The 21,024-nt window shown below is 39.2% G+C and overlaps 1 protein-coding gene across 1 annotated transcript; it reads right to left on the bottom strand.

Annotated features, from left to right (window-relative positions):
- Nucleotides 1-850: 850 nt before the first annotated feature.
- ptpn11a (protein tyrosine phosphatase non-receptor type 11a) lies at nucleotides 851-20,351 on the bottom strand. The gene is made up of 16 exons (XM_044012463.1): nucleotides 19,971-20,351; nucleotides 17,621-17,743; nucleotides 13,307-13,501; nucleotides 12,329-12,521; nucleotides 11,093-11,212; nucleotides 10,846-10,959; nucleotides 10,270-10,366; nucleotides 10,083-10,180; nucleotides 9,697-9,855; nucleotides 8,461-8,592; nucleotides 6,931-7,085; nucleotides 6,782-6,849; nucleotides 5,762-5,913; nucleotides 5,473-5,591; nucleotides 4,710-4,811; nucleotides 851-4,214 (listed from the first exon to the last, which is right to left on the bottom strand). Exons 1-15 carry the CDS (start codon nucleotides 19,982-19,984, stop codon nucleotides 4,742-4,744), a joined length of 1,809 nt encoding a protein of 602 aa, XP_043868398.1. The 5' UTR covers nucleotides 19,985-20,351; the 3' UTR covers nucleotides 851-4,214; nucleotides 4,710-4,741.
- Nucleotides 20,352-21,024: the final 673 nt, after the last annotated feature.

Genomic DNA, 21,024 nt, shown 5'->3' with positions numbered 1-21,024 from the left:
GTGTATATATATTATATATATATATATACACAATATACACACAGTATATATATTATATACATACACAGTATATATATTATATACATACACAGTATATATATATATATATATACACACAGTATATATATTATATACATACACAGTATATATATTACATTTTACACCAAACTTGTCAAACCATGTGTCTATAGCTGTTGCTATAATAAAAGTGTTAAGATTTCCCTTCATTGGAGACAAGAGGCCTCGACCAACGCCCGAGTTCAGTACCATACATGTACTTTTGTCTGTGTACTGTATGTTAGACAACAGCAATTCAGACATGAAAACTTACTGCACTTAACAAAAACATCATTACTGACCTCTGACTGGTCAACAACACGTCATCTCAGTGAAAGAGAGAAGAACAGACACGTGTGTGATATATCCATGAGTTCACTTCAGTGTTTCTCCACTGTCTCTTCTTCTATAACGTCATTCTCCTCTTTCACTTCACTTGTGTCCTGTGTGGCAAACAGGATTAACATCCCTGATGTTTCAAAGGTCTCTACAATGAGCTGTAATTCAATTACAGCAAATGCTGTTTAATCACATTACGGAAGCAAAAAGACCAAAAAAAAGACTTCAGTATTCAAATGTATGTGTACATACACGTATATATATATGTATGTGTATATACACACATACATATATATGTATGTGTATATACACACATACATGTATATATATACACATATATACGTATTTAAATAATATATTATATTAAATAATATGAAAGACTTTAGTCATACTTTGGTATACATGTTTCCATCTCATGTCACATGACTGATGCAGACGTCAAAAAGACACCAAATGAAAGAGGCATGTGCGAGCCATTTATTGTTATTGAGGAAGTTAACACGGTTAACTGCATGGAAAGTCATACAATAAACCTCTGAAGCTGTGAGAGCTGTAGGAATATACATACAGTATATCTTTATTGGCAAGTAGATATGTTTTAGTAAGTACATTCTCCTCTACCTGGAAATCATGTACAATATACATGTTAAAAAATATATAGTTTGTTTGCATCGCGATCACCGTTTTTTTTTTTTTTCCTTTTTGTTCGGGATGTTCAGGATGAAAAGAATTCACATTTAAGTGTTACACGTTCTTGAATGGCGCTGGGAACTAAAGAGCACTGTTTTGTGTTGTTATACCATCACATATACACAGGCAGATGCATAGAAGGCACATCTATGCATCTGCATTGCTAAATTAAGAGCAGTTTGATCATCTGAAGAGGAAAAAAGAACTGTATTGAAGAAGAACTTATGGCTGATAAGGAAGCCTCACTCTCACTGCACATTCACACACACACACACACACACGCCACAGGACACGAAAACAGCACTCCACTAAACATAAGACGAGTACAAACTCATGTGTTCACAACACCACACTGAAGATCTCATGAACTCAGTCAGTGGATGAAGCTGCAGAGAACGCTCGCTGTGAAGCAGCAGCAGCAGCAGCAGCAGCAGCAGCAGCAGCAGCAGCAGCAGCAGCAGCAGCAGCAGCAGCAGCTCAGAGAGTCAGAGGAAAAGAAGAAAAACACTGATTTCATGATTATTAGTGTTACAGAGAATCCTGAATCAGTGGCAGTAGAGAAGTGTCCCCTCAAAGGCACAAAGAGCCACTTCTTCCCTTTTTTATTTCTTTCTGGACTGAGATTTTGCGTCAGCGCCGTTACAGTACGTCCAATCACAAGACTGCGGTTTCTCAAGGCGAGTCATGGTAAAAGCAACTGTGCACAAACTGAAGCGGCTCCACAAGTGAGAAGACTTCACAGAGCGATGATTCGTGGTTTTTAAAATACCGTAACTGACCCAGAAAGTTAAAGAAACAGTTAACATGTTGGGAAATGGATTGGTTACCACTCTCAGTCAGAGCTGGTGGGCAACAGTGTAGCAGTGAAGACAATCATAGTCTTCATCGTCTTAAAATGACATTGTGAAAACAAATTCTGTGAACACATTCATTAAAGTATAAAGTAAAACTGATGCCATTCCAGTAACTTCCTGCTGAGTGTTGTCACAATGTAGTGTTGCAGTGTTTCAGAAAGGGAAGTAATGCTGTTCTTGTGTTGGGCTGAACCATCTCAACCCAAAGTAGCATCATCAGCGCTCGAGAATAGCGGCTAATGCAGTTTTTCCACAAACATCATTTTCTCTGCGAGCATTTCACTGACAGTCAACCTTTCAAATGTTAATGCTGAAAATGAACGGGATTTCTATTTCCTGTACTTCACTGCTATAATCTATCCGTTAGCCACGCTTAGCAAACTGAGAAAACCTCGTTTCAAATGTGGACTACATGTTTTATATGTGTATGTGTCATTTGTTTAAGATTAAACAAATGACACATGATGTGTGGATTTACTGAGCTGTGGACGTGCTGGTGAGTGGATTACATCATTGGTTGGACAAAGTTCCCATCTTTTGTGCTTCTTAATGAAATGCTATACTAATCAGTTGCTGGGCGTGGCCTCATGCTTAGAGAGTCGTGTCAATCACCCACCGTCTGTCAACACATTCTATCTTTCTATGTTCAATCTTTACAGAAATAATTTTCCAGAGTCACGCCCTCTTTGTGCTAAGCTAACCAGCTGGCTCACTTCATACTTAGCATACACATGAGAGTCGTGTCCTTCCTCTCATCTAACTGAGGGAAACTGAATGAGGGAATTTCCCAAAATGTTACACTGCTCCTTTAAATGGTTTGATTCATCGAAACAGAAACCAAGAAAACACTATGCTCCTGACAGGTGTGTGGGTGTGTGTGTGTGTGTGTGTGTGTGTGTGTGTGTGTGTATGTGCGCGTGTGCATGTGACAGGCCCAACAACAATGGCCGTCAGTCCTGCCGCAGTTAAGAGATGCGTGATTTTTTTCTTTTAAACAGTGACTCTTAAACTTAAGTACATGTGGTGCTTGAAATAGGCAATGGTACACAAAAGGCAATTTTCTTTAAAAAGAACGAGAAAGAATGAAAAAAGTAATATGCACTTTAAAAAAAATAAACAAAGTTAAAAACAAAAGTTATTCTGGCAGTCATGAGTCTGCGGTGACGCCTGCAACTGAGATTTACAACAATAGACCCCTGAAATTTGAACAAGTCATCACACCGACTCTGACATAGAAGTGCAGGTATTAAAGGTGGAGGGCAGAAATCAAACACTCCCCAAACTCCTGTAATAACACCAGATGAGATTATTCATTAATCCAGCAGGTGAATCAAAGCTCGACTGTAACTGTTACGCTGCTAAATAAAAGTGCAGCATTAAGGACTTCAGGCTTGAGCTCAGGAATGGTTAACAGACAGACAGACAGACAGACAGACAGACAGACAGACGGATAGACAGACAGACACTGTGTATCCCAAACAACAAAAGCATGTTAAACCCATGTGAAGTAAAAAAACAAACAAAAACAATAAAAGAAGTTAAGTCACACCCTGAACAGCCTAAATCTATATTTCTCTTCAAGGCGGCTCTGGCACAACAACAAATAATGAATGTTTAAAAAGTCAGATGTGACGTTACACTACAACGATGACAATACTTCTTCATTCAGATACACTGCTCTATAGAACAGCTTTGTCTCGTATCCCACTGGATTTGAAGGCTTATCGGGTAAAAAGAGACTTTTGATTGGCTGAGAAATGTGAAGAAAATGTGTGAGTGGAACACAGACCTTTTCAAACTCCTCACTTCCCTCCATGCGCAACACAATCAAACTTTCCTTTGGTTAATTAAAAAAATAAAGACGAGAAAATATAAAGAGATCAGCAAAGACGAGCTGCTTTTTCTCCTTCTGAGGAGAGAGGAGACAGGAGAGGAGAGAGGAGAGAGGAGACAGGAGAGGAGACAGGAGAGAGGAGAGGAGAGCGCTCATTGTGTGCAGCCCTTGTTGAAGTGAGATCTACAAAGGCTAAACTCCAGACTGTGGTTTAGACGGGGATTTAGTGTGTTAGGCTTCTCAGAGGCTCCTCTGAGCATCACAGTGGTTTACAATTCAAACTCGAGGGCAAATGTTCATGGAAGATGAGCGAGAACAGGAGAACCCGGAGTCTAGTCTCTCTCTCGTGTGTGTGTGTGTGTGTTTCCACTGTTCCATGTCCTTACGGTCAAGTCTCAGGCGTCATGGTGTGTGGCTGGAGAATAAACTGTATCAAGATCCTGGAGGAGACAGCAGATAAAACAATGACAATGATTGTTTTAATAATACCTCACGTGACATGTAACAGGTTTGGATTTTCATATTTTGTACAAAAATAACATGTAGAACTGAAACAATTCATCGATTATTAAATTAATCGACAACTATTTTTGATAATCGATTCATCGGTTTGAAGCTTTTTTCATGATTAAAACAAGATTTCCAATTGTTTCAGCTTCTTAAATGTGAATATTTTCTTCCTTTCTTTGCTCTGGATAACGAAGAAATCATTTTGGTTTGGTTTTTGTTTGTGATTTTATGGACCAAACGATTAATCGAGAAAATAATCGACAGATGAATCGATTATGAAAATAATAGTTAGTTGCGCGCGTGTGTGTGTGTGTGTGTGGCGTATAAAACAAAGTCACCGCAGTTTCACGCAGCCGTGCAGCGATGACTCCGCCCACATTGAGCAGGTACTTTTTTGGTTCAAAAATGTATTCGACCATATTTACCTGGAACTGAGCAATGGGGTCAAAGGTGAATCTCATCTGTAGCTCTTTTGCTGCTGCATCAGGCCCACGTTCTCATACACTCTGGAGCTGTCCTCCCTCATCCTGCAAACACACAGTCACAGTGACACTCACTCATCATGGTCTTATTACTTCACCCCTCTGAGTGGGAGTGAAGTATTGTTGTCTGTCTGTCTGTCTGTCTGTCTGTCTGTCTGTCTCCACACTTGCCAAAATCACCAACAGAGGCCGCCAGAGGCTTGTTGTGTGAGTGGGGTGAAGTCTTCCATCTCTGCCTTGTTTTGGCTTTAGATCTTGATCTGTGTTTTTGTGTTGAATGTAATATTCATATAGTGCAGTCTAAACATTATCAATCCTTCTTTTGCATCAGTTGCATATCAGGCTGCTGTGCTGTGAGCGCTAACGTTGCTAAAAAGGTGCAGATGTGATGTCTGCTGTGTTCGCCGATGTTGCAGCTCATTTTCAAGCGAAGCGACAGACCCACAATGCAGCAAGCTAACACTCGACACTGCTCTATTCAAAGTGAATGGGACACATTTCGACTTCCCCACGTACATGTAAACTGGCTGTTGTCTTAGTCTCTCTTCACTAACTTTCTAAAGCGCCTGTGAAAGTTTTTCTCCGCAGTTCCAGTGCAACTTGAACCACGGTCGTCCACACAGAGATAACTAGGACTCAAAAGCAAATTCATAGCAAACAATTAAACCAGCTCCACCTGCAGCCTTTTAAAAACAGCTTCACTTACTCTGTGCAGGTGGGAGTAGGAATAGGAGTGCACGGAGGCAAAGGGCTCTGCTCTCCTCCAGTCAGGTCAGACATGGAGTACTTGATGTTTGTGTACTCGCGCCCTTTAATCTTACTTTTCTACGGAGGGAAGAACAGGGAGAGGTTAGAGAGGTTAGAGAGAGAGAGAGAGATATATATGTATATATATATATATATATATATATATATATATATATATATATATATATATATATAGAGAGAGAGAGAGAGAGAGAGAGGGGGGCAGGGAAAGAAAAACAGTCACACACCTGTTCCTCCTCTATGCGTCTCTGCAGTGTTTCTATGTAATGCTGTACAGCCATGTAGATGAACCTGTACTGCGCCTCAGTCTGCACCATCCCAGAGCGCTGGGAACGAACCATCTGGATGGTCTTTGGCACGTCAATGTCACAGTCCACCCCTGAGGCAGGAAAACAACATTTCCACACATTACAGCGACACATCAGATCACAACCTGCTGCGAGTACAACTAACAGACAAAACATGTTCACTTTGTACATGTGACACCATTTAGGCCAATAATTATCATTATGATTCTCTAACATCATTTCAATCATTTTAACATGAAGCAGCTATTTCATATATTTAACACAGCATACTTTAATCTGATTTAAGCAAATAGAAAGGTAAATGTTTCTAAACTATGGGACATATTGTAGGCATGACTCAGGTTTTCTACTTATTGTATTTCCGCTTTTATTTAAAAAAACTAAAACAACGTGTGCAAATAGTTTTCATATATTTGTCAGGGACAGCACATGATAAAGATCCTTATTAATACATATAGGATGTAATCATACCAGATTTTATAATTATTTACATCCATAGTACCTACAGTAGTAGGAACATATAAAATACACAAATATAAATAAACCTAATACAAGTAAATGGAGGCTTCCATGATAAAACTTCAGTTTTCTGGCAGACTGAATCTAAACATGTGTGAAATAGTAGGAATTTATTACAGCTCTACAACACTGTGCACGAGATTCTACTTTAGTGAATTGTTAGGGAACTAAATGTAAAACTGTGAAGGTGATACTGATGTAAGTGAAGAAATCTCTCTCATTAACACATTGTGGAACACAAACATGGAAACATAAGGTGATCACAGCTGCTGGAAGTTAAGGACGGGCATTTCGCTGGGTATTATTTGACAATTATTCATACATTTGTAATAACTATATCAACACTAACCAGGTTTAGTGTTTGTTGTTTTTTTGTAAATATCAAACAGTAAAAAGTGTATTGACGTGTGTTTAACTGACCTTTTTCTCTGATCACATCTATCAGGATGTCGATCACTATAAACGTTCCCGTCCGGCCGATCCCTGCACTGTGGAGCATCAGATCATGTTTTAAACGTGTCAGTCAGGATTAATGGCTTCACTGAAGTGTTGGACTGTTGCACTGTTACCTGCAGTGTACCGCTATAGGCCCAGCGTCCAGTATGCTCTCCTGCTTCAGGTTGACTTCCTCCAAGAAGTCGAGTACACCACCAGGATCAGTGGGGACGCCGTGGTCCGGCCAGGCCCTGAAGTGATACTGCCAAACTGTACGTTCTGTGTTTCCCTGACAACACACACACGCACACACACACACACAGTGTCATTGTCACTGAACACACTGAATGATCAAGTCTCTTATATTTATCTACCATGTTAGACTATTGAAACTACAGTGATGTCACAGTTTATTTGACCTCAATGAGGGATTTCACGATTCTAGATTTTCTTGGTACTTTTATTGTCAGAGAAATAATCATAATATTACTATTATCACAATTATTACGTGTTAACTGATTACACAACACTATGAATGAACAATGCTTATAGGTCTTAAAGTTTCATTTATTTATATCTTTTGATGCCAACATAACAAAATAATGTAGAAAATACATTAAACTACTATATAGAAACAATTATTTATCCCCCAGGGGAAATGTTTAAATGATATAAGTCATCAATTGTCATCTATAAAATATTTTTTAGTTTATTTTAATCATTTTAATAATGTATCTATTTGTATGTGGCCAGATATAAAACCTATCTATTATTGTGGTTTGTTTATTTCATGTTTAAATTACAATGACACAAATAAATGAAACAGACGTCATATTACGTATAACATAACGTTAAGTGAACGCCGTTTAACTCCGAACACGTGTCGTACACAACTTATATATATATATATATATATATGTACACACACACATATCACATTATAAATGACACTAACATTTCCTACCAATTCAATGTTACATTAGTTGAACTTTAACGTAATTTGACGCAGTTACTGTGCGTTTACCTTTACTCTGGCTTTTCCCACACATGGTCAAACATGTTACTCATATTTTCTCCTTTTTTTTGCGGCATGATTTGCAAGCTGGCGCGCCGTCATCCACGATGACACCTTGGTACATTATTTTTAAGCCGAAAACTCCCACACGACTGATTTGATGCGCTTTGTTGGGAGGAATAACTTAAACAATCAAGAACGGCTCTAATCTGCAACTCTGCATGAAACAAAAACAGAGCAACACAAGCGATATAAAGCACCCCCGTGCATGGCAGCGGCATTAGTTGTTGATGAAGAAATGACAAAATAAATGAAGTTACTGTGGTGAATGACACAAGCAAAACATGCTAAAGATGATGGGATGTTATGATCACAGTGTCACCTTTCATGGACTTTGGGTTCTTTTTGTGTTTGTACTTTGTAAAAGTAATAGGTCAAGGTTGATATATTTGATCGAGATCCAAACGCTTTGGATTGTTCATTCAGAATTGTCTGGGATGAAGCAATATTTGTTTTTTTTTTAAACAAACGGCTCTCGTTGTGCTTTTTATTCCATTGAGATCTACACACACGGCACATTTTGGTGTGTCAGTGTGCCCCAGCCTGGCCAGTAAGTGAGTAACCACTTTGTTTCTCTACACAAACTTACCTGTCCAACTTTAGACAGTTTGAGCTCTCTTAAGATGTAGTCGTGTGCTGCCGTCTCTCTGACATTGCGAACACGCATGGCACCGTACTCCTTCAGCGCCGACACATCTGGCCAGTACTTCACACATTTACTCTGTCGACGCACAACAACATACACTTTGTCACACGTCTGATTTATACTTTGTTAGTGAACACTTTTAAAAACTGTCGCACATCATCCGAATGCAATGACACCTCCAGCTGGGGCCGGGTATCGTCACCGACTTCATGGTGGTCTCGGTGCGATTCGATTCACGATTCGATTTGAATATTGCAGTTACAATACCACTCTTGGCTGGTTTTGAAAACTTTTTTACACAGTGAATGCTGTTATAGCATTAATTATATATATGTATATATATATATATATATGTTAATTAAACAAATATTCCTCACGACTAGCATATAGAGAATATTTGTGTTTACATTAACAACAGAATCCAAAGCACATGACCAGCACACTGATCACGTGACATTCAAGTGCTGCACATAGTACCAAGCTAGAATGCATCTTAAATGTCATTACCTGTATTTAACAAAGTACATATAACTAAATAAACGTGAACAGCTGTCAAGTCCCTGTGAAAGACAGTAGAATTCTGAAAATGTAAATAAATCACATATTAACCAGCACATGATAAACACCCTAGAATAGATAGACTGAAAACTGGCATAAGACTGGTATATGAAAAAAGGAACGTGGCAAAGCAATACACCGTTCAAGGTGGGACCCTTTTCACTGCTGCACCACACCTGTGAAGGGCTTAGCTATGGTAACCGTGGTAGGATTTGCAGCAATGACCATTTTAAAACATGTCTGTGGTTACTAGGGATGGGAATTGGTATCGGTCAGTATCGGTCTGATACTGGTCATCATGTCAATCATGAATGGCAGACAGATAAAATCTTAAATCTGATACAATCCAAAAAGCCAATATGTTGGCTGTAAACATTTAAAGCATTTTAGCTGAGTCATGTTTGGGCTGCTTATTTCTTCTTTTTTTGGGAGAACAATATTTGTCTTTACATTACATTACATGTCATTTAGCAGACGCTTTTATCCAAAGCGACTTACAAGGCAATTGAGTACAATCGGCCAGGGGTGGAGTTGAACTTGCGACCATGATGTCTTTTGCACACATGGTACCTTTGACGGCAGCTTGGCTTTTCAGGGGAACCCGTTAATAACTTTGCTCACCTTTCCTCTCTCCACCTCTTTGGTGGTCATGACGATGACTCGAGAGTTTTCCTGAAACACCATCCTCCAGAAGTCACTGATGGTGTTTTGCAAGCAGCCCTGAGTGGCAATGTAGCTCTTCTTCACCTTGGTACTGTTAGACTTTGGGTCAAGCTCAGGCTGCATGGGCACAGATGGAGAGATACACATAAACATGACCGTATATTACAGGAAAATATAATCCAGCTTAGAGTCAAAACAAGGGCATTAACAGTCTGATCACAAATACAGGATTCATCTGATCGTCAAGTCATTAGCATACAATTATCAACAGAACAAAATCGTGTGTGTGTGTGTGTGTGTGAGAGAGAGAGAAAAAGAATCCCCCGAGGATGAAGTGAGTTTACCATGACAGCAGATACTACCATGATGATATTGGCGTTAATGTAGTCTGAGCCTGGCTCGTTCATGTCCCCATCATTCAGCACCACGCGCGTGTGGTCGACTGTGAGCACAAGCAACAACAAACACCTTGTTTAGTAGAGATCCCTCATCTGTTCTGGTGAGAGTGAAAGAGCAGCGAGTGTTGCTCACATGGCAGAATGTTCTTGTATCTGTTCTTGTTCTTGTTCTCAGCTCTCTGGCCCTCTTTGCGGCTGTAGAGCAGCTTGCACTCTTGTTGCTGCAAGGTCTGTATGAAAAAGAAAAAGAGAGAAAAACAAAGTCTTAGAACGTCTTCATCACGTGACTTGCGACACCGTGAATCTGTCTTGCGCTACTAGTGCTAGGATATGAGAGCAGAGCTACTTTATAATGTAAATAAAGGGCAGCAGTAGCTGTTGATGAAGTCATGTGATTTCTAAATGTCATCCTTTCTTTTCTAAATCTCTTTCCATTCAACTTATTGAGACCAACAGATTGCCTTCTTTTAGTTTAGTGTCAGAAAATACTTAATGCATAATCCAATTTCTTTACGATGAGGTGAAACTCTTACTAAATAAAGTGTATTCATTGTTGACAGTCGAGTTGAGACCAATGTGACCTAATCAAGACATGCATGTTTCTCTAAGTGTCTGGAAAGGAGCCTTGAGTACACAATGTCAATTTCTCGTTTTCATGAAAGTATATATTTTTTAATCCATTTTAAAAGTATAAAGCATAATTACTCACCTCAAATTCCTCCCAGAAGCCCTGTTTGACTTTATCTGTGGCCTCTGCAAGTTTGCTCAGCTCCCGAACTCGACTTTCAATCTCTGCTGCGTTAATGCGAGTCGTGTTGAGAGGCTGCAGAGAGTACAAGACAGAAGATTAGAGTCTTGAAAAAAATGCCATATGTATAAAAACATTGAGACAGATTTAAATCCATTTTTAAAAACAGAGATTTTGTTTGAATCTACAAAAAGAGAAGTGGATGCACCTGTTTGAGCTGAAGCACAGTGCCCAGAGTTTCCACCATAGGGTTCTTTTTGTAGTGCTCTACCAAGTCAGTGAGGGAGTCAAACTTCTCGCCTCCACCCACATCGTACTTGAGGTCATGCTGATGAAAAGCCACAGAGGACACATATAGGTTTCCTTTCATGTGACAATCAAGACATTCATATGCACAACAAAGAAAACATTCACATTCAAAAAGGTGAAACTGCAGTTCAAAGCTGTTATTTTATTTTACATGTTGTGCCCCACCAACAGTAGCAGTATTTTTAACTACCATGTATTTCGTTTGAATGTGGTATTTTTAATACTGCTGTAAATGAATCAGCAAAAAGCAGCAGTGACAGTTTTGCATGAAATCAGGAGGAGCTGGGGCAGTTAATGTTGACATTACTTCCCTTTTATTCACTGCAACTGCCAATGTCACCTTGAGAGCAGAGATACACCAGCAATTGTTGACTCGTTCAGTTGAAATGCCCGTCCCTGATTACTGAGAAGTGACTTTAAGTTTAACAGTAGGTGGAATTATTTATTATTTAAGGAATCATCACAACCTGTACAAGTCTATCCTCTCATCCTGATTGCTCAGCTGTCACAGCAACACTTAGCAGATGACACATGAATGAATGTAACAATGCGTCGCCGTTACCTCATTATAGTGAATAATGATTGAACACAGGCGATGGAAGAACAAACTGTTTATTGCTTAATAGACTGACGGCATGTATATTGTGAAAGGAATTCATTTGTGTATGTTAATAGCGGATTTAAAATTTTGCGTAATTCATAAATAATAATGTAATAATTTCCAGCCAACGGAAATGTAGAGCATCCCAATAAAAGCCGGTCAGTGTGCATTCGTATGTTGATGGTGTTGGTTGTGATGTGTTGTGCATGGTGTTAGAATAAAGAGGAGTTTCCCAATTTTGCCAAGTGCTGTTCCTCTTTCAATAAACCAGTAATCTTTGTCTTTCTGGTGAAATCGGGGCTGCATAATGTCATAATGGCTTTAAAAAAAACAGCAGCACAAAGTATCAGTTTTCTTTGTTTACATTAAACCAAACTATGACAGCATAATACTGCCCGTGTGGCTTAGTTGAAATAAATAACCGACCATCTCAAACATTAATAGCAATAAAAACACCTGGTTGATTTAGCAGCACATGTTAATACCTGCATCAGTTGAAATGGCACCTCTGCAGACACAGTGTTTGCTTCTTACCTGGCAGCGGATCATGACATGAGTTACTTTGGGTTTGCTGTCACTGCTGTCCGTCTTATCGTCTCCTGTACGAACAGACAGGACAAAGTCTCCAGGATGACTCTGACTCTCTCTCACCAGGAAGCTGCCATTCTTCCCTTTCTCTGTCAGCAGCTTCTCGGCCTCTCTGCCCGACAAGTGTCCGTGGAACCATCTGGAAAAATACATGCAGGTTTAGGACGTTAGTTATTTAAAAGCATTCGTCATCAAGGCCCAAACGCTACAACCTTTAAAATCCATCCTGTGTCATAGCAGCCACCTGTAATACTAAAAGATTAAAATAAATCTCATCCTCCAGTCAGAGCTTCAGCAACATGATTGTCACTAAAAGCACAGAGTCAATTTTCTATAATACAATAATTTCCCAAAAGCAACAGACAACAACTATAATGTGAAGAAAAGAAATCTGTCTGATTAAATATACTGATATACAATGATATACTAAGTGCTCTGGATTATTCCCTCAGATACACAGAGGTGACTGAAGTAACAGCAGTGAGCCAAGGTCATGTAATTAATGTTTACCTTCCATCAATAAGGTATTGTGCAGGTACAGGTATTAAACTCTGACCACAACATCACTACAACCTCTATCATCCTGGGTCAATGTTTCCATGACCATTGTGAGGAAGGATAGGCTCACACACATGGCAACCCTGAAACACACTGATGGAAACCCTGAACTCACCAATAAACTGTTCATATTTAATAAAAGGAAGAGACGAGGAGGGGGAATGTAATGGAAACACAGTCTGCTGCACTCTGACCACACAGCAAGTTCCTCTTTCTAAGCATGGAAAATTCACAGTCATTTGAAGTAATGTTGTGATTAAACACAAGCTGCAGAAACAGAGTAGTTCTATAACACCTTTTTTCCCAGCTGTTTAGTAACAAGCAAACAGATGGAGATTTTGTTCAAGCACAAACATCAACACTCACCTTTCTGAGGTGGGATCCGCACAGTTGAGTGGATACTTGAGCTCAATGACGTCTCCATTTTTCTCCTTCAGTTGTCCATGATGTTCCATATAATACTGCACCAGTTCAGCCAGAGTGGCAAACTTCTCTCCACCATAAAGGTCGTAGTAGTCTCCTGTGTTCTGGATCTTAATATGAGTGACGGCTCCATTTCGTCTGCAGCAAATCAGGGACAAGAACATCAACATCATCATCATCATCAACATCATCATCACCACCACCACCACACACAAACACAAAGGGCACTTAATACCAAAGAAAAGTCTAGTGTAGCTCAACCCTACATATATTATTGATCAGTAAGACCTGTCCATCATCTTAGTTGGGAACAAATTGAGACCATTTATTCGTTGACAGAAAGTTGACCCCGTGACCCTGCCCCGGATAAGCAGATGATGATGATGATGATGATGATGGAAACAAAAAGCTTATTGTTTTAAGCAAAAACGTCATACATTGTGTCAGTTCAATTAATCACCACCTCTTTTGATAAACAATCAATTAAAAATGTTTAAAGTTTTGTGATTGCAGCTTCCTAAATATAAATGTTCTGTCTTTGTTTTACTCCTGTGACAGAAAAATTCATATCTATGAATTACGGACAAAAAAAAGAACCAAAAGATCAGTAATGAAAATAAAAAGTAGTACAACTGTAAACTTAACATATAATATCTGGACAATAATAGACAAAACAAGTGATGAGATTAATCAGATCATTAACGGTTTGTTGAAAATCTTTTGGGTTCTAACTGCTGGTCAGACATCAGTGACTCGACAACTTCACCTTGATGTTCAGGATATAGTGACAGTTCAAACAAATTACCATCAAGAGAATGAATCGATTAATAACATGAATGAATAAATAAAATACAAAAAACACGAGTCACTGCAGGTGTGAGGCTCAGCATTAGCATGTAACCTTGGATGACTTCTGGTTAAGTGTAGCAGACTTTGCATGCACAGACACAGATGTGCTGGTCTGAACCAGCAGAGACTAGTCTCTGTTTCCACAGGAGGAACGTGACTTGTCTTGTTTCCATAGGAAGTAACTATGGTGTGAGATGAGAGAGTGTACGCGGCTAAAATATGAGACCGTTACAAAAATAACATTGGCTACATCAGCTAAACGGAGTTAATGATAGATCATCTCAAAAAGGCCTCGAGATAAAACCACAAAGTTTTAAAAGCTGTGTTAAAAGGTTGGATCGTGACTTATTCATTACCATTTAACATGTCTCCAGCAAAAACAACTTTTTCAACAGCGTTAATACCATACTTTATTAATAGTTTAGGCAGTGGAACAAGCAGAACATTCAAAACATCATATTCTCTTTTTAGGTTATGTCATGTGTGAGTAATCAGTCGTCTATTTACACACCTACGAGACAAAAAAACCCCAACGTTATCTACTTGAATTAGTTTCCACCTAATAAATGCAAGGGCTGAGCAATAATTAAATAACAATATATATTGTGACGTTACTTTACTCAATTGGAAATAACAAAAGGTTGAATATATAGGGATCGTTTTAATGCAATACAAAACATACATATTGAGGTACATGTGTCTTCAGTTCATAAAATGTTTACAGAGCTACTCACACACTTTTTACTGATTCATTTTATCCAACTTCCATGTCTCAATTTCAGTGGTTTACCAAACGTAGGCCAGATAGTGACGAGAGGGCGCAGTAAGTCTGAAGCACGAGCCCCGTCGCAGGCTTTGCAGCAAAAATGTAACATGAATGAATTCTCTTAGCCAACATCCACAGAAGATAATGTGCACTACATGTATCATGAGACACAAGTGAGTAAGGCTGCAAAAATATTTTTATTTTAGTTGATTAAAAATTTAAACTTTTAATCAATTAATGAAGTAATTAAAACAAGCTTTCTGATTTTTCAGCTTCTTAGATGTGAATATTTTCAGCTTTCTTTGCTCCACATGACAAAGAAATCATTAAAACACTCATTTTGGTTTGTAGACAAAACAAGACCTTTTAGAACATCATCATTTCCAGGTTTGGTAAACATCAATCAACATTATTCAAAATCATATGACATTTTACAGACCAGAGAAGTACGCGATAATTGAGAAAATGGTCGATAGATCAATCGATTATGAAAGTAATTGTTAATTGCAGTGGAAAACAAGCGCTGCCCACCGCTGTACTAAACCCAGCGAAAACAGGACAAAGCCATGCCCCTTTTTCCTCATATAACTAGGATTTTGAAAAACCTTCCACTGCATTCCTACTGAAATTAACTTTCCCTAAAGGCCAAATGGACCAAAATATCAACATATGCCTTGTGCAAACTTTCCTAGAAGTTAATCACATGATCAAGATCTGATAACACTGCCGGTAATTGGCTGTAAATTTACAGCTTGCAGGAAAAAGACTTGCGTGGTTACACCGTGGTCAAACGCACGCCTCCACTTTAGCAAGATCGATGCCAATAGTGCGCGATGCAATATGTAAAGAAAAAAGAAAAAAAAAAAGACACCATTGCTAAGACCGGCAACTTGACCAATTTCATGAAGCACCTGAACGTGCACAAGAAAGTTTCTCTGTGTTTGACTGTAAGAAGAGCGGACCACAGCCATCCTCCATCTCAGCATTCAAGTCTGATTCAAAATCTCCACCACCAGGACAACTTAAGATATTAGTGTGTAACTATAAAGCTAGCTAAATCAAATATTCACTAAAGATTGACAGAAACTAATAAAGCTTAGCTTGTTAAACAGCTCACCTAATGTTCACTATTATGTTTATCTTCTCTGACCCTCATATGAGGTCAGTGTGAGAAAATGTCAAAAGGAAAACAAAACGTATGCCACACAAATGTTGTCTTTAATGGTTAGCTGCCCTTTTCTACAGTGGAGGTTCCATGGTGGGTTAGGGTTAGACTTGTCACTTATTTGCACTGAAAATTAATTATTTGTGGTTCGTTTTTTATGCAAGAAAAATGCTTTGAGTGGAAAAATGCCAAAGCTGAAAATAAAACTCAAGATTAGTAACGTGATGTAATTTATTTTAGTTGGAACTGATATTACAAAATTGGTATCGTAAAATTTATCACTCAGGAACCCGTATCGGAACCCAGATCAAAATGTTTTGATCGATACCCAGCCCTACACGAAAGACGTATCTACTGGTGACTAGGGATTTTTCAGATTACCAGGAACTCGAGGCTGTGTACTGAAAAACGCTGATTGTTTTGGGGAATAAACACAATGAAGCGATCGGCCGCTGTGTTCAATGTTTTGACTGAAGCTCATCAACGACAATGTATACGCAGCACTTCTATTTCAGGGCCGCATAAATTCACCGGAATTCAGCACGAGCGGGAGAGAAGTAGGAAAATAAAACATCCGGTTTACTTTTCAAAATAAAAGATCCCGTGTTGACACCACATCCACAACTGGAAATACCACAGCAAGCTGCCGCTGCCGTGATTTGCACTTGCTGTCACTCCATAATCACGCCCCCTGCAGGGCTCAGTCACAACTCCTCCCCACTCACCGATAACTGCCAGCCCACTTTTTGTAGATTTTCAAAATAAGGCATTGGGCAGAGTTAGCGTTAGAGCAGGGGTTTAGTTACTCTTAGAACATTAATAAATAAATAAACATTCCTTGTAATTAAATTTTGTCACCCTGCCCCCAAAATGGTTGCAAAAATGCAACTAAATGGTCACGGTCTAGATGTTAATATTAAATCTATTGACTGCATGACTGCAGCATTGTCAGCTGATGTTATCAAAGCAATGTGTACACAGTTAACAGTTTAGCTGCGCATAGGAGTTTTGAAAAATAAATAATTTAGTTTCAATTCAGCATGTCATCTATTATTCATGTAAACAGACAACATCAGAGAATTTATGACCTGCATTTAGCTTTTGTCTAACACAGAAGTCTCTATTTAAAGGCTTATTGACCAGACGGGATCTGAATGCACAGTATGATGCCACTTATTGCAGGGTTACCCTCATGTTTATATTTGGACATAAATGATTATATTCTGTTATACTGACACAAGTAATGATAAAAACAAATTGCATGTACACCTAAAGCAGAGCTGACAACATATCTTTAAAAATAAGAGGATCACAGTGGAAAATGTAAAAGACAACAGTCTTGATTATTCTTCCATTTTACAACCACTAATCATATTAAGTTCATTTGTGGGTTTTTAATTGGGAAGTTGACATTTTGGAGCATTATTGTGAACCGTGTGGTTTTGCTGCTCTTGACGCTGTGAATGTCATCACTCACCGTACTGACAGGGTGAAGTCTCCTGGGTTACTCTTACTGGGCCGGGCTAAAAAACTCCCATCAACCCCACGTGTGAGCAGGAGGTTTTCAGCCTCCACACCTGTGATGTTGGGATGAAACCACCTGAGAGAAGGGAAAACAACGATTAGCCTGAGATTCTCATTTTAGGCTGCAGTCAGTGCTCCTCTAACATCCATGTCAAAGACATCAGCAGTGTTGCAGCATTTTACAAAAATAAATGGCGGGAAAAGGGTGGAATGCAAAGTTTGCATATCACAGCACGACTACAAACATGGCATATCATATAAAATCGCTAAGCTGCGTTAGGTTACTCCGTCCTTTCTGAGTATATGAACATATCAGAATTGGCATATTTCAGTGTTTTAGTCTAATAATCGTTGATTTGTTTTATAACTGCAGGCGCATCGATTTGTGTCTGAGGCGCGAAGCTGAGCTCCTATGTTCAGTCTCGCTCTGTGATTAGTGATCGATGATTAGTCGATTTTTAGTCGAAATTTCAGGGCTGTAATCAACCAAGAAATTCTTGGTTGATTACAGCCCTAATAAGGATCTGTCAATGGACTCCACTGAGCCCTGATCTCAGCATCATGAAGTCTGAATCACATGAAGGCACAGAGGAAAGAGACTTGAACAATCTGTCAAGCCACCAAACTTTGCATTTCTCAAGAAAAACACGTGGTGGTTACAAGCTAGAGCAAATACTCTCTACAACAATTCGCATTTTCTTAAATGATTAACAAAATCTGATGCAGTATTATAAGAACAACTGAACTTCCACGTTTGGACAGGAAGTCACTTTCATACACAAGTTCACTTCAAGATACTGAACCTTTTTAACCTTTTACACTCAAATGTGTTTTAGCCATCATTACCTCTCAAGGTTGTTCTGTTTATGATAAAACCTGTTTTCCAGTTTGACACTAAAAGGTTTTAACTGCTAAATGTACATTGCTTCTTTATGTTCACCTTTACAGTCTATTGTGTATGATATACAATCATATCGTATAGCAATAGATCACGAGATCTGTCTAAATGAACAAAACAAAATGTGAAAAGTTAAAAGTGCAGGATTTCTCTATTTATTCACAGCATAGAGAACAAAGTGCATAAAGTATATGTACTGTATAAACAGTTTTCTCCACCATTATCATGTTAACGCCCTCTTGTCAGCCAGGTAACAGCGCCGCCAGGAGAAGACATCAACTAGCAACTGACAGTCAAACAGGCATGGACTGTTTACTTCAAAGCACCTTAATTTGTTACTTAAAACATCTATATTTTCCTTTTCCTGGAGTATCAATTATTGTACAGCACGAGGACAGACGAAGACGCATCACCAAATCAATATTTTGACCCACCCCTATTGTAAGTACAAATGAAAGGCTTATTCTAAGGCCACCACAATCAAACTATTACTATTTTAAAGCACTTACACACTTATGGAAACATACCTATACTTTGGTTTGGACAGTAAACCCTCCTAAATGGTACACACTAGTCATTTTGAATGATTTGTGACATAAATTGTTTGGCAGCCAAATCTGGTCCAATAAAAAACTTAACTATCAACTGTTTATACTTCAAAAACTATGGATTTGCCAATGACGGAGACAAAGTCAGCACTTGAATAAATGATTTGCGGCAGATTACAAAACATGTCTGGAGGGGATATTTTAATTTAAGTAGTATTACCTGTTTGCACTTGCATTAAAATGTTCATTGTTCTTATTCTGCTGGTGCTATGTCGGTCTATAGTGTTTTGACAGCATGTTTCTTTCATTTTCGGACTGGCTATACAGAGGGATTCCACGTAGTGCTCTCTACAATGATCACAAAAGTAAAATAAAGTTAACTATTTCTTTTCCAAATCTATGGAGCTGTGCTTGCTATGTTGAGACCAATCTGTGCTGATTTCACACGGGATAATACAAATCTTGTGGGGGGTTGAAAAGCAACCTCATAACAAAACAAACCTCTGTTTAATGAGAAAACAACATTTGTGCTGAGATTTCAGAGGATACAGCCCGATGTTCGCTGCTTTAAACTTGCGCCACTAGTAACCACGTTCCCACCAGAGTTTACACAACATGCAGCAAAGCAGAGGTGAAGGTTGGACGTAAATATAAATGGGTTAACGCCGATTACTTAACATCTTCACACTTGGCTCTAAGTTGCCGGTGTGTGCTGCATGAAGCTAGCTGCTACTCTGCCATCACTACGTATCTTTGCAGAAACGTCAGCACACGAACACAGAAACATCCAAACAGCTGAGCGGAGTGAAAGCTAGCTCTGCTAACGCCTCCACTGGTACATTATTTGGCAGACTTACCTCCGAGATGTCATTTTTTTTTCGCTCCTCACTTCCTCGCTGGCAGCTAGCGGTAGCTTTAACTAGCTGGCTAACGTTTGCGACCGTCGCTGCTTCGTTCACGGGGCGGAGTGCTTCATTGGTTTACACCCGGTCAAAACGGGCACCAGAGGCTGAGCATCCACACGCTATTTTTCACGAGCGGGCGTTGACAAAATGTTTAAAAAGTCTTAAGGCCTCAGCCTCGGAGACTTCACAGCGAGTCGATTATTGCACGTCACCAAACATGCGACACAACAGAGGGAGCGCGGATTTCTTCATCTGTCGCGGCCGTTCGTCGTTAGCGCGTCAACTACAACAGTGGAAGCCGCGGAACTTGACGGTCTCCGGCGAGCGGGGATGTATAAATTAAAGAGCCCCACCACTTTCACTTCACGCATGCTCACTACAACCTTCATTTATAATGATTACGGCGGCTCGTGCGGTGCGGGGTGTGCGCTGACGCGACCAGTGGTGTCTCGCCCGCGTTTGCGAAGGATTTACGCACCCACATTCATTATGAATTATTAAAAAACACGCGTGTAATTTACCACACAAAAGAAAACACTTCTCTGGAGGGAACAGTTTGTGTGTTTACCAGTTTTATTTCGTTTTGCATCAATGCATAAATCATATTTATTTCAGGTATTTTTCATTATCGAAATATTTAGAACTATGCTCTTCTTACAAATGACACAATATGATGGAGGTGAATCATATCATATACATAATGTTTATAAGTTATTTCATTTCATTTCAGGCTGAATTTCAAGACTTGAGATAAAACTCTGCTCTGATAAACAACTTAATCAAACACCAACGTTGTCCCTTTTGCATATTCATAATAAATCTGAAACACAGTAATGAAAGTCGAAGTTCACACAAAAATGCAACCTCACATAAGGCATGAACACGTACGATGCAATATTTTGCATCCCAGTTTCACCAACAGTTTTTGGTCTGGAAAGTCTGGTGGGGCCATGCAGGAAAATGACAGTAGCAAGTGATAGAGGGGACCACAGCACCTTTGCAGCTG

The sequence above is a fragment of the Solea senegalensis genome, linkage group LG21, assembly GCF_019176455.1.
Source record: "Solea senegalensis isolate Sse05_10M linkage group LG21, IFAPA_SoseM_1, whole genome shotgun sequence".
NCBI classification, from domain to species: domain Eukaryota; kingdom Metazoa; phylum Chordata; class Actinopteri; order Pleuronectiformes; family Soleidae; genus Solea; species Solea senegalensis.
This window is presented reverse-complemented; position numbering and strand designations above follow the sequence as displayed.